General features: G+C 49.5%; 1 protein-coding gene across 1 annotated transcript in view; it reads right to left on the bottom strand.

Moving 5' to 3' along the window:
- LOC132445712 (adhesion G protein-coupled receptor L3-like) overlaps positions 1 to 14,650 on the bottom strand; it is an 82,678-nt gene that overhangs the window by 63,987 nt on the left and 4,041 nt on the right. Inside the window, exon 5 of the mRNA XM_060035829.1 lies at positions 6,144 to 6,249. Within this exon, the coding sequence (XP_059891812.1) occupies positions 6,144 to 6,249 (106 nt within the window). The remainder of the gene's footprint in view (positions 1 to 6,143; positions 6,250 to 14,650) is intronic.

Here is a 14,650-nt window from a genome sequence, read left to right as displayed (position 1 = left end):
GGTTTGGCTGTGCGGTGCCGACTTCCCAAAGCACGACGTTGGGAAGAGAGGGAACGGTGAAACGCAATGCCGATGCCACCGGCCACATCTAGCCATGCAGAAAATTGAACCGAGTCCCAGCGACGCGGGCATAAATCTGCGGGGCCGGCAACACACACCGAGAGCAATACACCGCGGTGGAATTCTATGCCGAAAAAACTGAAAAGTAATTGAACTGGTGATAAATATAGACAGGCCGGGATTAGAGTTGTAGGGAAAAAACATGTCCCATGGTGGTTGTGGTGGGGGGGGGGGGGGGGGGGGGGGTTGTGTGTGTGTGTGTGTGTGTGTGTGTGTGTGTGTGTGTGTGTGTGTGTGTGTGTGTGTGTGTGTGTGTGTGTGTGTGTGTGTGTGTGGTTCAGTTGTATTAGAAAAGAAGAAAAACACAACAAGTCCACTTCTTTTATTCCTAAGGGATAACCAACAAAGAGACATTCTAATCTCCGGCTGAGTGAAGAAACAGGTTGCGGAAAATGGGAAAAATAATCTCGGAATTGTTCCAGGAAAGGCCAAACATTGCATTCCAAAACAAATAATAATAATAAAAAAATTGTATTCACTGTTTCCATGCATGATAACAGAGATAAGTATGAAAAACCCAAAATAGATTCCTCGAGGAAATTGGTTTTAGTTTTCTCCTTTAATCCAACTCCTCACCATCGTCCTTCCAAATCGGTACACTCTGCGCTATTAACCTCAGCCTTATCACGCCACACTAAATAGTATACAAAGTTCAACACAAGGAAGCCGTGCCATGACTATCTCCCCGGTGAACCCTAGAGGAAGTCATATTTAACATTAAATCCCTGAGGGAGGTCGAGACAGGGGGAGAATGATACAGATCTTTCCATTCCTGCAAGCCCCCACAATGCATTATTCCGGCACAGTGGCTGACGCTATGAGCCATGGCAGTTCTCCGGGTGGAAGCTAGTGTTTTATGGGTTAGGCAGGTGTGGGCAGTTCTTATAGAATGCAGCGCAGGGGAGATGTGCTCATCCAGTTGCCGGCAATCAGCTAAATATGTCAAGGAAGAATAGGTGTTTAAATGTAACCTGTCTAAGGGAACGCTGAATGCAAGCCCCGCTAATACGTGACTAATCTGCGACAGGCTGACAGTTTCACGATGATTGACGCTTCCGTGGACAATCTACTGTTGTGTGCCCGAAGCAGTTTTTTGCCAGGTGCTTTGGTTCCAAGGATTAATTATTAATTGCAGCCCGTCAACGGATAATATCTTTTTAAAGAGGTTTTACACAGTATTTTGTGATAACCTCTGAACCAAGTAAGCTGTAATCACAGCCCCGAATTAAGACAATGTTTCATCGAGTGATAGAGTTAGAAATCATTACATGGAAACTTTTGTGGTGGATGAATGTTATCATTGTGTGTGCGTGCGTGTGTGTTCATGCATGTATTGACTGGGATGAAGCTACATGCTAATGGTTACACGGCTCTTTGAAGCAGTCGGCCGGCCTTCCCTCTTGAACCAAAGTGTTTTACTGGGCGAGTTGCAGGATAAAACAACAGCTTCAGATCAAAGTTGTCTAGCCCTATCCACAAACGGGGGCCCTGTCTTGTCATCGTATGTGAAGTGATGTGCCAAATCCAGTTTCCAAAAACAGGAAGGTCTGAAGCGATTCATTGCAAACTGTTCAAAAACATTAAAGGTAGAGTGATCTCCCTGACATGGTGGCCTACAGCTACTAGGATTAGCATTTTGTTTGTGTTGGTGCTAGACCGTTGAGGCAGTGGTTTGCAACAGGCAGGGAAGGCTTGCAGTAATAGAAGGTATGTGTGTTACGACAGACAAGAGGCCTGACCCTATAAATCATGTATTGGAATAGGTCACTTCTAATTAAAGTTCATCCTTGATGACTCACCACTAGCAGTCGCTAGTGTTAGCTCACCGGTGGTATGATGTCATGTCCATTGAGTGTCATGAAACACACCATATGCTACAGAGAAGTTGACACCTAAATGCATATTAAAAACATTCCTATTGTAACGACCCCACACGCAGGTCTGAGTTTACGCCATTTCTGTTCAATTGAATAGCAACTCGAGGCGGCGGGACTGGTATGTGCAGTGATGGAAAAGAGCTGATGGGAATTGAGGCTATTACATAAAGCAAACCATTACATCCAACATCACTTTGATCTCGACACACCACACACACACACACACACACACACACACACACACACACACACACACACACACACACACACACACACACACACACACACACACACACACACACACACACACACACACACACACCATCCTCACTCGTCTTAATGTGGCTTTCAGTATTCCGTGCCACACGCGATATTCGGCAGTGTGGGGAGAGGGTCAAGAAAGAACCACTCTGTGTACATCTTACATACCATTAAAGTTAATGTAAAAGAAGGTCTCTGAAGAAAGAAAGAACGAGCAGAACTGGCATGAAAGGAAAGTCAGTGGGTTGGGTGGGGGCAGAGGAACGAGAGACAGATGGCTTCCAAAGAGGGGGGGGGGGGGGGGGGGGGGGGCGGCGTCTTATGCACGGGGAGGGAACCGACGCATATGCCGGGCGCGGCGACTGGGGTGTGAGCGGAGAGCGCTCTCCGGGACAGAAAAAAACAGCGGGGCGACTGAAAAACAACACACAAGCGAAAGAAAAGCTGCGGCGGTCAGCCACTTTGGACCCACAATGCACGGCGTTCGTTTCTTTGGAGCCACCGTCGAGGAGCCAGTCCCCCCCGAGCCGACGTGGGCGTCACACGGAACGTCCAGAGGGACGTCAGGAACCCAGACAGGACACCCACCCACCCACCGACCGACAGACCACCCGCCGGAGCTGACATCCTGACCCAACAAAAAGGATTACGTCGTCACCGCTGCCGCCGCCGCACAGGGCCCTGAAATAGGCGGTGATAAAGCCAGGTTTTTTGTTGGGGGGCTGCCACGCCGCGACAAAAGGCTTCGTTCCACGAGACGGGCCGCCTGCTCCTTTTGTGAACCGCGACGCGGCGACAACAGGCACAACGTTCTCGTCTCCTCAGCAGAAAAAGAGCCGCCCCCGATGTGCTGGGATTACACCGCTGCCATTGTTGATATCCGCCGATGTTGGCACAGAAAGGCCTTGGTGATGGCTGTGGTACCTCCCTGTTTTGCTTGGCTGTACCCCTGTTTGCATACGGTTGGGAAGGTTACACATGGACCCCCTCCCTCTCCCTCCCAGCCACCCCCCCCCCCCCCCCCCAGGGTAATCGATCCAAAAGAAAAAGAAGGAACTTCTGTTCAATTTCATCTTTTACAATGATGCAACAGCAATACAATTAAAACCCAGGCTTTTAAACCAAATTGGCCTTCTCAAAACGATGATCTATATATCTACTACAAAAAGAAAAGTGCATCTCTTTGGGACCACTGTGCTCATTACAAGGAGGGCAATTCAACTGCACAGACGTAATTAGTTTGGCTGGCAATGATGGTGTCAATTAAAGTATTATCTATTACGCAATCTTAGCAAACAAGCCAAAACGCCAGAGGCGGTGAGCTGTACAACACAGTGGATCTGTCCTACGTTGAAACTACACAGAAGAGTGGCTAAGGAACTCGGGTTGAATAAAGCAAAGAAGTCCTTCAGCGAGGTACATTATTACCACGCTCCGTGGACGATGTGCGACTGACTGATCACTGCTGACCGATCACTTCCTCTACATCCCAGTTCACCAAGCGTCTCGACTCATTGGGTCATTGATAGACCAGCGGTTCAACGGCCGTCCATCGCCATATCTTTCAGCCATTTATTTATGTATACAAGGAAAACACTTGCATTTCGCCACATTACAACACATAACGTTTAATGTACATATAATGTATAATGTACATACAAGCTCTAAAAGGGTCTATTTAAAACTATTGAAGAACGTACGGTCGAAACCATCCGTCTGACCCAGAATCCCGCCTGGAGCACTAAAGCGCACTGAAGTCTCCAACTGCCATTACAGTTGGGCCAGGAAAGCGTAATGAAATGAGTATGAAGTAGATGCAGTTCTGGGCCCTGCAAAACGAGCAAAAAAAGACCTCCTGTATTGATCCCAGCTGAGCTTGCGGATCAGTAAATTACCTGTGCGTGTCGGCCCGGCTGCCTCCAAGTTGCCCGTCCAATTATTCCTGTCCAGCTGCAATTATAAGCCGCCTGCCCAGCTGTGTTTGACACAAAGCTGGCTTACGGAGGGGCTTAGCGCCGACCAAAAACATAAACAAGATTACACCGGCCTAACCTTTCACAGCACTTGTCAGCGACAGCAGAACCCCCTGCTAAACGGACCGGCAAGGTCCGGCCAGAGGAAATGTGGGATAGGGGGGGTGGGAGGGGGGGTAAGGTCTCGCTGTGTGGACCCCATGGTTCATCCTTTTTGTTCTGTCTCTGAGTGTGTGCGAAAACACACCAAGTGCCTTCCCCTAACGTTAATTAACGTCTTTGTTGTGCAGAAGAGATAAAGAGGAACCGTGTTAAGCTGAAAAAATGTACAGAACACATGCAAAGAATCAACCGTTGGAAAGTAGGGAGCAGGGTGAAGGACCTCGTTAGCTTAAAGCGTTAAGTCCACCAGCCCCAACTGTTGGAAGGTAGGGAGCGGAGTGTCTTAGGATAAAGCGTAAAACCCACCACTCCCTACCGTTGGAAGGCAGGGAGTGGTGCGAAGGACATTTTAAGCACAAGTGGTAAAGTTCACCCCTTAGCTGATGACCATTGGCCTTCCCGTCCACACCTACTCAGTTAATAACCGCAGACAGGAATACTATAATGGTTTGACCCCCCACCGACCTCAGATCGAGCTCATTGGTCGAGTGGCGTGCCTCGGCATCACGGATAAATCACTGGTGGTGAACTAGTTATTCGCTCTGGAAATGCATAGTTGTGGAATTAGATCAGGTGGGGGACGATCAATGATTAACAGGTTGTGGTTTAGGATCAGATGTTTCAACTGCTGGAGAATTCTTTCACTATTTCGTAATTTAGCTGACGCCTCTTTCCAAAGTGACGCAAGATAAATTATAGTACAGGTCATTAAGGAGCAGTACTTCAAGGCTCGTACAGGGACGCCAACAGGTAAGCTGTGGCCAATGGGAATCGAACCCAATACTTTGACCGGGAGTTAAACATCCTGGCCACTGCACCTCCCCCTCCCTCCCCCCCTCTGCTGCGTTGCGTCAGAAAAAGGCTACGATCGGTCTATGAACGGAGGAAGCGAACAATGTGTGCAAACATGCTTATAATGCGCACATACTACTCCGGCACAGAGGAGATGTTGGTGTCAACAGTCTCAGGGGGTCAGGCCGAGGGCAGGCCGGCCCCCGGAGCCACGACACAAGAGAGGGAGTGTCTCTGTTCAACGTGCCAGGGGAGGTGGACGTCTCGTCAAGACGTCTCTCCTCTGTCCACCCCGTCACTCTCTGCGTCTGGATGATGGATGGCTGTGGCGGGTTACTGGTCAATACCACTGGGCTGAGGAATGCAACGGCCGAACAATGGCGAGCTCTGACCCTCGTTATGGAATGACAACAATCCATGAGTGAGGACTCGAGGGGGAGGGGGGTGTTGGGGGCCACGATTGTGTTTTGAGTCGGTGTGTGTGTGTGTGTGTGTGTGTGTGTGTGTGTGTGTGTGTGTGGGGAGGGGTCTTTTCATTTACATTGCCTGCGCTCCCGGTGTTTCACGGGCTGGAGTCATGAGGAGCGAAGTAAGTGGGCAACCTCCTACACCCTTGTTGAAAAAGTGCTCCTCGTACTCCTGCCGCACGAGGTGTTCGCCTGTGACGGCAGCTCCGCACCACGCTTGAACGAATGCAATGCGAGCCCGGGCACAGCGCCGCCGCTGCCGCCGTGCCCGCGTGAGCAGGCCCCCCCTGCTGAGTCGAATATCGCACCTCGAGGCCCCGGCACATGCGAACGCAGACCAACCCTGGGTCGAGCGAAACCCTCCGGCGTCTCGCTGCGGAAACCGAAGCAGGCTCAAGCCCTTGAAACCAAGGTGATATCCCCCGCGTGCTTCGGCGGAAGCAGACTCTCACTTCCACCAACACCCCCCCCTCATCCACCTCACTATCTACCTCCAGCCCCCCTGGTACGAGGACCCCTCTCAGGCGGCTGTTCACCGCCTGCTCAGCAGCAAGGGCCGTTATCGGCTGCTTATTATTTGGCTGAATGAGCCAGAACCTGGAGGGGGGGGTAGGGGGTTGGGGGGGCCCTTGAGGGAGGGGTGATGGGGCAGCTGCTCTGACATGATGACTGATTATAGACTTGTGGGCCCTCCCACCCCCGGAGACGTCCCACGGCGGCTGCAAACGATGCACCCTTAGGTTCTGCCACCACGGGGGGGGGGGGGGGGGGGGTCTCGTACCGTGACAGGGTGGCGGTGGTGGTAGCAGTGATGGGTGTGGTTGTGGTGGTGGTGCTGCTGGTGCTGCTGGTGCCGGTGATGGGGGTGGAGGCGGAAAGACGGGTGACGTTTCGGGGGTGACGGGGCGACGCCGTCGCTACACGTCAAGGTTGACAGGATGTCACCGGGCAGACGGCTGGGTCGCCGGATCTGAGCTCGCCGTTGGGCGCTACTAAGACCTCTACCTCGTGATACCAGAGGGTACGCTACGGCACAGAAGGTTTAAACAGGGGCTCTCATGGTGCTCCACTACCTCTCATGGTGCTGAGACAGGGATGTAGTTGTGTCATAAAGGTATGTTCCGTTAGCCCTTCGAGACTGTACCTGTGATTAAGGGCTGTACAAATTAAATGTAATTCAAGGTTTGTTTTTTTCCCTCCCGTTCTTGGTGTCTGGTAAAAGGCAACAAAAGCAGAAACTCAACCTCGATTTACCCCGTGGCGATCCCGCATCAGCACAGAACCGGGTCTCCGTTGCGTGAACACATTGCGAGTTCAAATGACGAGATCAACGCGGACATATTCACACGAGGCGTCGAAGCGAGAGGTGAGACAAAGATCTACACTCTCGCCTGGAAAATCATTGGAACAAACGACTGCATCCATCCAGATATCAAACCAGCGGCATGGGAGCCCTATTCTCCAGCTCTCAAACCTTCCACCTCCTCTCAGACTCCCAGATAAAGCAGGGGAGACAGCTCAGAGTACAGAACACGACTAACACTCGTTCCATCAGGGGTACAATGTGTGCAGGGCTTGAAATCCGGGGCACGCCGAGACACTTCAGCCTACAACCGCCAGGATTCAATTCTACCCCCATTGATTAAAAGACAAAAAGAGAATAATTTGGTCTCAAAGGCACATGCTCGCGGAGGGGGAGAGTTGAAGTGGGAGCTGAGTTACTGCAGTATATCGTGGAAGTCATCAGAGTGATCTGATTCTGATCAAATGAATGCATGACCTCGACCCACCTCGTATTGTATGACACTCTCCAATTATCTTGATTAGCAGGAGAGGGATTGACTCCTGTGATTCACCACTGGATTCACACGGTTGTAAATCTCTCCTCGTGCAATGATATTTCATCCGATTTTTACAGATTAAAACCACGAGGCGACAGGGAGCAAAAAAAAGTACACCCATGTTGTTTTCATTAAGACGAGTTGAGTGAATAGAATGTGTTTACTCTGCAAATTCCTCTCAGCAAAAAAACACATTTTAACTCCAATTTATGATTTTTAAGCATTCCACTGACATCCTTAATATTCCTCAGAAAGGTAGAAAGTGGATGGATTCAATGTATGATTAAATAATAATCCATGTTGAATATGCTTCATCTCTTTTTGACAGAAACAGAGATCTCTGCTTGCTTTTCCCGGGATCCGCGTCCTCTTCAAGTGACATCTCACCCCTTTCACTTCCCAGTAAATGGCCTCCCACGACTGTGTGGTAAATGGGGTGGCCATTATTAATTGCACTGCGTAGGCGACGAGCGTCGGACAGGAAATGTCAAGTTGCCATGGTTGCACGTGAATCCGTCGACGATTGCAACTTCCAAAAAAAATAAAAACGGCACCCTGTGTGAAAAACGTGCGAAAAATCGTCTTCCTTTGCTTTTTGATAGCCAATTAAGCGGCGAGATCCCGGTGGCTTTCGTCGAGGCGCCAGCACTAACTCTTCTTCTCCACCGTTCATTTGTATGCGGCTGCAGGTGCACCGACTCATCAGCCATTCAGGGCCTACCCTGCCTCCCAAACGGGACATCAATTATCTTCTGTTAGAGCTACGCCTGCACAGAACCACTGCATCTTTCTTTCATTCCCCCCCCCCTCTGCACTGATTTGAGGTTAAAGGACAACATCAACAAAAAAAAGAAAGTGAAACAGAACCAAAAAATAAATAAATAAAGCCAAGCCAGAAAGCGAAGCTAAGTCATGTCGATATTGCTGCACAAAAAAGAAAAAAAATCCCGGCCGATCGCAAAAGTGTTGGGGTTATAAAACACACACACGGCACACACACATCAGTCCGGGGAGAGTGATAAGAGTGGCTGATGTACTGTCTTGGTCGTGTCATGGCAGTTTGATAGTTCTACGCTACCTCTCCACTGCGTCTAAAGAGCCATAACGGTGGCCTGAATTGCCGCGGGTGCTAAGTCAACATTTCTGGCGGCCGCGTTCTGCTGTGCTGTCAGCATCGGGCCGATTTGGTTCGGGTTAAGTCTTTGCCGCGATTGGGTCATTTCTTATTTTTATTTTCTCTTCCCGCCGCCCCCACTCCCTCTCCCCCTACATTCGAGCGATCCCATTTTCCCTTCACGCACACTTCCAGCTCGGTTGGATGGGCGGATAGAGACGATACGAGCGAGACACCGGCGACAGAGTATGAGGATGTTGTCTCAAAATGGAGACGGAGAAATAAAACACACCTGGCAGAGGAGATTCAAACCTAAATGTAAAGAAGACATTTAAAATGCAATATAAAAAAAACGGATACAATTATTTAAAAAAGTAGAAAATAGTAAGAATATACAAGAATACATAGGTACTTAAATGCATAAAAATACAACTACAAAAATACAAAATGACAATAAAAATACGGCACTATAATAGAATCATAAACCATTCAATCCAGACGTGAAAAATATAAAGTTTTTATATCAATAAAAACATAAATAACGAAAGGGAGCCTGTGTTTACGAGCCCCAAAGTGCCTTAGACCACATGAACCTCGGCCATTTAATCCTGAACGCTGAAAACAGTTGATCGCCACGCACACCCACGCCGTCCACGGCGGTAGCACCTCCGCTTGGACTAGCAGGCCCCAGGCCCTGCTAAGTGGCCGAGAGCTCCCTGCTAAGTGTTCTGACCCCGCAGGGGACGAGTTAACTAAGTGGCAAATTGGGGGGCGGAGCTATGGACTAAATAATAAAACCAAATACAGTTGGCCGACTTAGCGGGAAGGACTTCGACGCAGTTAAACTAAATAAACTTTGGGAAGCAAAGGTACCGCTGCGCAAACTGTGGTGCGCACAACCTCCCTGACTCGCCCTCGCCTCGAACGCGGTCGACGCGTAGGCTTTTATTCAAATTGGACGCATAAATTACGAGGATTAATGTGACGGCGTACTGGAACACTAAACACAGCCATGGTTTTATTTTGTGTCCACACTTGGCAACGCAACAAACAGCCGTCCTCTGGGTAGACCGGAACCTTCTCCGAAACCGCCCCGAATGGACCCAATGAGTAAATCCTTGGGGCGTGCCCGTACATCCTCCTGACATCCCTGTTCATCACCAAAAATAACTTGTCTCTCCATGTGACACATACAGTACTCACGGAATTGGTTTACAAACTTCTTCACGACAATAAACAGTTGCGCAGGTCATTGCCAAACCTCTGTGCATTAACTTATTTTTATAAAATTTTACATCAAGAGGATTTTTCAAGGGACACTTTTATCCAAAGCGGCCTTACAACCATTCATTCACACACCGACGGCGGAGTCAACCACGCAAGGCGACAGCCAGCTCGTCAGGAGCAGTCAGGGTTAGGCGTAGCTTTCTCAGGGACACCTGGAAACGCTAGGAGGGACCAGGATCGAACTGGCAACCTTCTGGATACCAGTCAACCCCCTCAACCTCCTGAGCTATTGCCGCCCCCAACAACTCATTGTATTAACCGCACACCGACAAGCTCGCTCGCAGCTTAATAACACCACCAGCACCACCCCCGTACTCCACGTGTTTGCCCCGGTGTCGTTCAGCACATTCAGCATTGCTGCAGTGGCCGAAGGACGTACAGTTTAAGCGGATAATGGTCTTGTCGTCACGCGTGCTGAGTGATTGGTGGCGGAAAACGGACTGATGGCTTCTCAGAGCGGGCGGGACCACAACGCACCAAAGTCTCTCACACACACACACACACACACACACACACACACACACACACACACACACACACACACACACACACACACACACACACACACACACACACACACACACACACACACACACACACTTGGTGTCTGACAAAGGCCCCATAAAGGGCTAAAGATGCATTCACAGTGCTTTTTTTTATAAAACAGAATGTAAATATTGTATTGTAAATGTGTGAATAGAAACCACTAAGAGATATCCACTTCTTTCTTTATTCTTACTTTTATTTTATTGTACTTTCTATTTCTATTTCTAATCTTATCTTCTATTCTTGTAATTTCTATTTGTACGGAGCACCTGGAACGAAACAATTTCCCCCCGGGGATCAATAAAGTTTTCTGATTCTGATTCTGATTTAACTCTCCAGCTATTTTAAAGCCTTAGTCCTTAGTCTTTGTCGTTTAACCCGCCTTGTTATGTGTGAGGCATTCACAGCTATATCTATGAATATATCGCTATATCCATCAATATCGATGCATCTATATCCATCTCTATTTATAATTCAATATCTCTATTTATACATCACTATCTCTCTATATTTATCTATGTCTACATAGATGTATAGAGGGCACTCAACGCCCTCAGTTTGGCGATCTTTTTCCCTTTCAGACGGGGGTCCTTGAGGACGACACCGCCCCTCCACCCGGTCATCAATACAATATGCCGTTGTTGTTGTCGTCGGTGGCCCTTTCTCTCGACATGCTCCGAGAGTCGTGTGCAGTCGCTTTACGCGTCCGTCTGCGCCCCACAACGTTTAAGAGGTCACCACCGGCTCGCAGAATCAAAGGGGCCCGTCTGTCAACCCGATGTCTGTCTGAACATTAACGGACACCTTGATCGGAGTCGTCCCCCCCTCCCCCTCCACTGACAAACCCCCCCAACCATTTTCCTGGAGTTTTCAGCGGTGTGATTGTCTTTGATGAAAGCGCCATGCTCACTCCCTTAGAGTCTGGCCCCCTCCTGCTACAACAACAACAACAGCCTGCCCTTATTTTCCCTCTCCCCTGCATCCCTGACATTCTCCGTGAAAGGAAAATGTGACAACAGAGAGTGCTCCGACATCTCCCCCAGAGCTGGGAGGCCGCCGGCCCCCTCTGTCTTTGGACATCACAGGCATGGGCAAGGGGACCTCAAGGTGATAGAAGTGGAATGAGCTTCCTGGTACCAAAGAAATTTTTCTCGTGCCCACACACAAACCGAGAAATACCAGCGGTTGGCGACGGGGCCTGCCAGAAAAAAAAAAAAAAAAAAAACATTGTTATGAACAACGCAGCCATCCGGCAGCCGTCAACCGCGATCAAGACGACGCGTTCACCGCTTGATGAAGAACGGTAACAGTCATTAACGCTTTAGTCCGTGTGAACCTCCGCTGAAACACAACAGACCCGCGCGGCCACCACGCGACGCCTTCTGCCGCGCGTTCCTACGGAGGCGCTAACCTGGCGAGGGGGGGGGGGGGGGTGGGGAAGAGGAGTCGAGGGTTTGATTACCAGGTGTTGCCGCCGTCGCCCATCTTTTCCTTATAATTGCTCCTCCAACTTTCATTAATAAATTACCGACTCCCATTACGGCTAATGTACCCGAGGAGGGGGAAGGGAGGGAATTAGGAGTGCAGCCACAAACAAACAGCTTTTGGTTTCGCAGAGGAGATGATTACGCGCCAAGAGGGATTACTAGTCCCCGTCTCCCCAGTGCGCCCTCCGAAAAATAAATAATGAAACCAGTTGTCTGGAAGCCGCGCGTTTATGCAGCCACACATTAGAAAGTGGATTGGAAAACCAGGGTGAGTGTTTCAATGTTGAATTGGTTAATTAAATTAACCGCAATACAGCGACAGAATGACATGCGGCAGGCCAAGGGAACGCCTGACAATACATTGACCATACAATAAACACATTCTGCTTAGCGATATAACAAATGTAACTAGGCATATGGTTTGAATGACGTCGTGTTTGTAATTTGTATTTCACTGGTCTACTTATGGCAATCCAAGGAACATCCATGACTTGAATGCCAGTGATGCAATAAACAAAGTAAACATCCACCAAAGCTACCACATAAGCTGCAGAAAGCATTATCCCATTGGACTAAATACTGTACTTTAGTCTGTTTGTTGAGGTTAGGCGGTGGTTACATTATGTCACCCTGGAGATTATTATAAACTGCATTCCGATGAGAAAAATCAACCACACCCTTGTGAAAAAATGTGTTGCACAAGAATACAGTTTGTTCAGTGTGTCTGTAACTGTCCGTGTGTACACAGAGATGGAATAGAGTCTGTGGTCTGTCATCACACACCAATCAGTATAAACAACGCAACGCGGCATGGAGAAGATTTCAAATACGTCCCGGACATATTTTCCACCCAATGAAAAAGGGAAAGTGTCCACGTAAATAAAACATACAATTGAACGGGCCTTGGCGGTAGATGGGGTTGGGCTAGCCGCTATGCGCTAACCCAATAACGACAATTGAAGAGCCTGTATCACCATTCATACCGAAACGGCAAATTGGATTCCACCTTGGCCTGTAATCAAGTCCAAAAGGCCGAAATTGAATGAAAGAGATGGAGGAGGCCTTAGGGAGGAACGTAAATACACTCGCCGTGGAAGCAACCCGACAACAGACAGAAGGAGGAGGATGACAGCGTATTAAATCAAGGCTTATTCCGACGCCGTAATAGCGAGAGGAGGGCCAGCTCCGCGTTAATCCGGGCTGAAACGGGAGGACGTTCCGGTCCTCATCCCAAACAGGACCACTCCTAAAGCACGGGTCAAAGGAGGTGTGAACCCCCCCCCCCCCTCCCCCCCTTAGATCAACGAGGAAACGAGACTTTGTTCAAAAGCACCAAACAACCCTTTCTTTGTGGCCTCGGACAAATGGCGTCAGACTAAAAGGCAACAGGGGGAGCGGGAGAGGAAACCGGAAACGCACACTATTTATTAAGCAGCGAGCGCGGAGTACAACAAAGGATGAAAAATAATAAACGGCTGTCGCTGTAATGTTTACGGCCGGCGTAATGCGGCAGAATCACCGGGATGGAAGTCCCACAAGCTGTGAAAACGACCACCGTGGAGCGCTCGATCGGAGCAGCTAAATAGCCTCACATATTGGATATGGATACGGCGACAACACCATTACCGGCACCAATATTAACACCGGGAGAAGGTTGGGGGGCCCCCGACAGTGCAGTGCGGGACTGCACACTCTCACACACACCCACACACACCCACACCCACACACACACACACACACGAGGCTAAACAGCAATCATTCACCTATTTACATATCCTTCAAATTGTTGTTCCTATTCTTTAAAAGTCCTCACGCCTAGACTGATGCCTCACCCCCCACGGAGGGAGTGGATAGGGAGATAGTACCAGCCCTTGTAGACGGAGAGTAGACACAACAATCGATGCAGTGCCGTGTGAATGGCTGCCTTTCTAGCAGGCGGTTGGACCTCTGTAGTTGAGTTCCCCCCCCCCCCCTCGACACACACACACACACCACCACCACCCCCCCCCCCCACCCCTAGGTTGGGGTGCATATGCTCTCGGAATAACAAGAAGGCAAACACAGTGGGAACATTGAGAGAGCAACACACACACGCACGCATCTCTCTTCTCCCCTCCCCTTCGGGGCCTTTCGGTGAATGCAGGAGCACACACACACACACACACACACACACACACACACACACACACACACACACACACACACACACACACACACACACACACACACACACACACACACACACACACACACACACACACACACACACACACACACACACACACAACGTGGTGTGTCTGTGTGTGTACGTCTTTGCCGCCATTATGGATGCGAATGCTCCTGCACGGAGAGCGTTGGTCTAAAGTGTGTGTGACACAGCTGTTTGCTGAACTAAACCATTTGCCTTGTGCACGATTCCATCTGCTTTGGCACACACACACACACACACACACACAAAGGAATCACTGAAATTCAATGGATTTTTCCAAAGTGCTTCAAAAATACCTAATCGTGTGACCTGCAGGCCTATGCAGTCGTTACATCTTAGGTCTTTTGTTCGATTCTAAGGACCCCCCCCACTCCCCCCCCCCCCCCCCCCCCTCGCGCTATCTTGTCTCGATCTATACCTAGCATTACCTGGTTGCCAATCAGTAGCTAGAGGGTCCTAGCGATGGCCACGCACGACTCAGAGACGGCGCTGTAACTAACAGCAGGCTAATTGA

Source organism: Gadus macrocephalus, chromosome 17, assembly GCF_031168955.1.
Source record: "Gadus macrocephalus chromosome 17, ASM3116895v1".
Taxonomy (NCBI): domain Eukaryota; kingdom Metazoa; phylum Chordata; class Actinopteri; order Gadiformes; family Gadidae; genus Gadus; species Gadus macrocephalus.
Note: the sequence above shows the minus strand (reverse complement) of the source record. Positions and strands in the feature narration are given on the sequence as shown.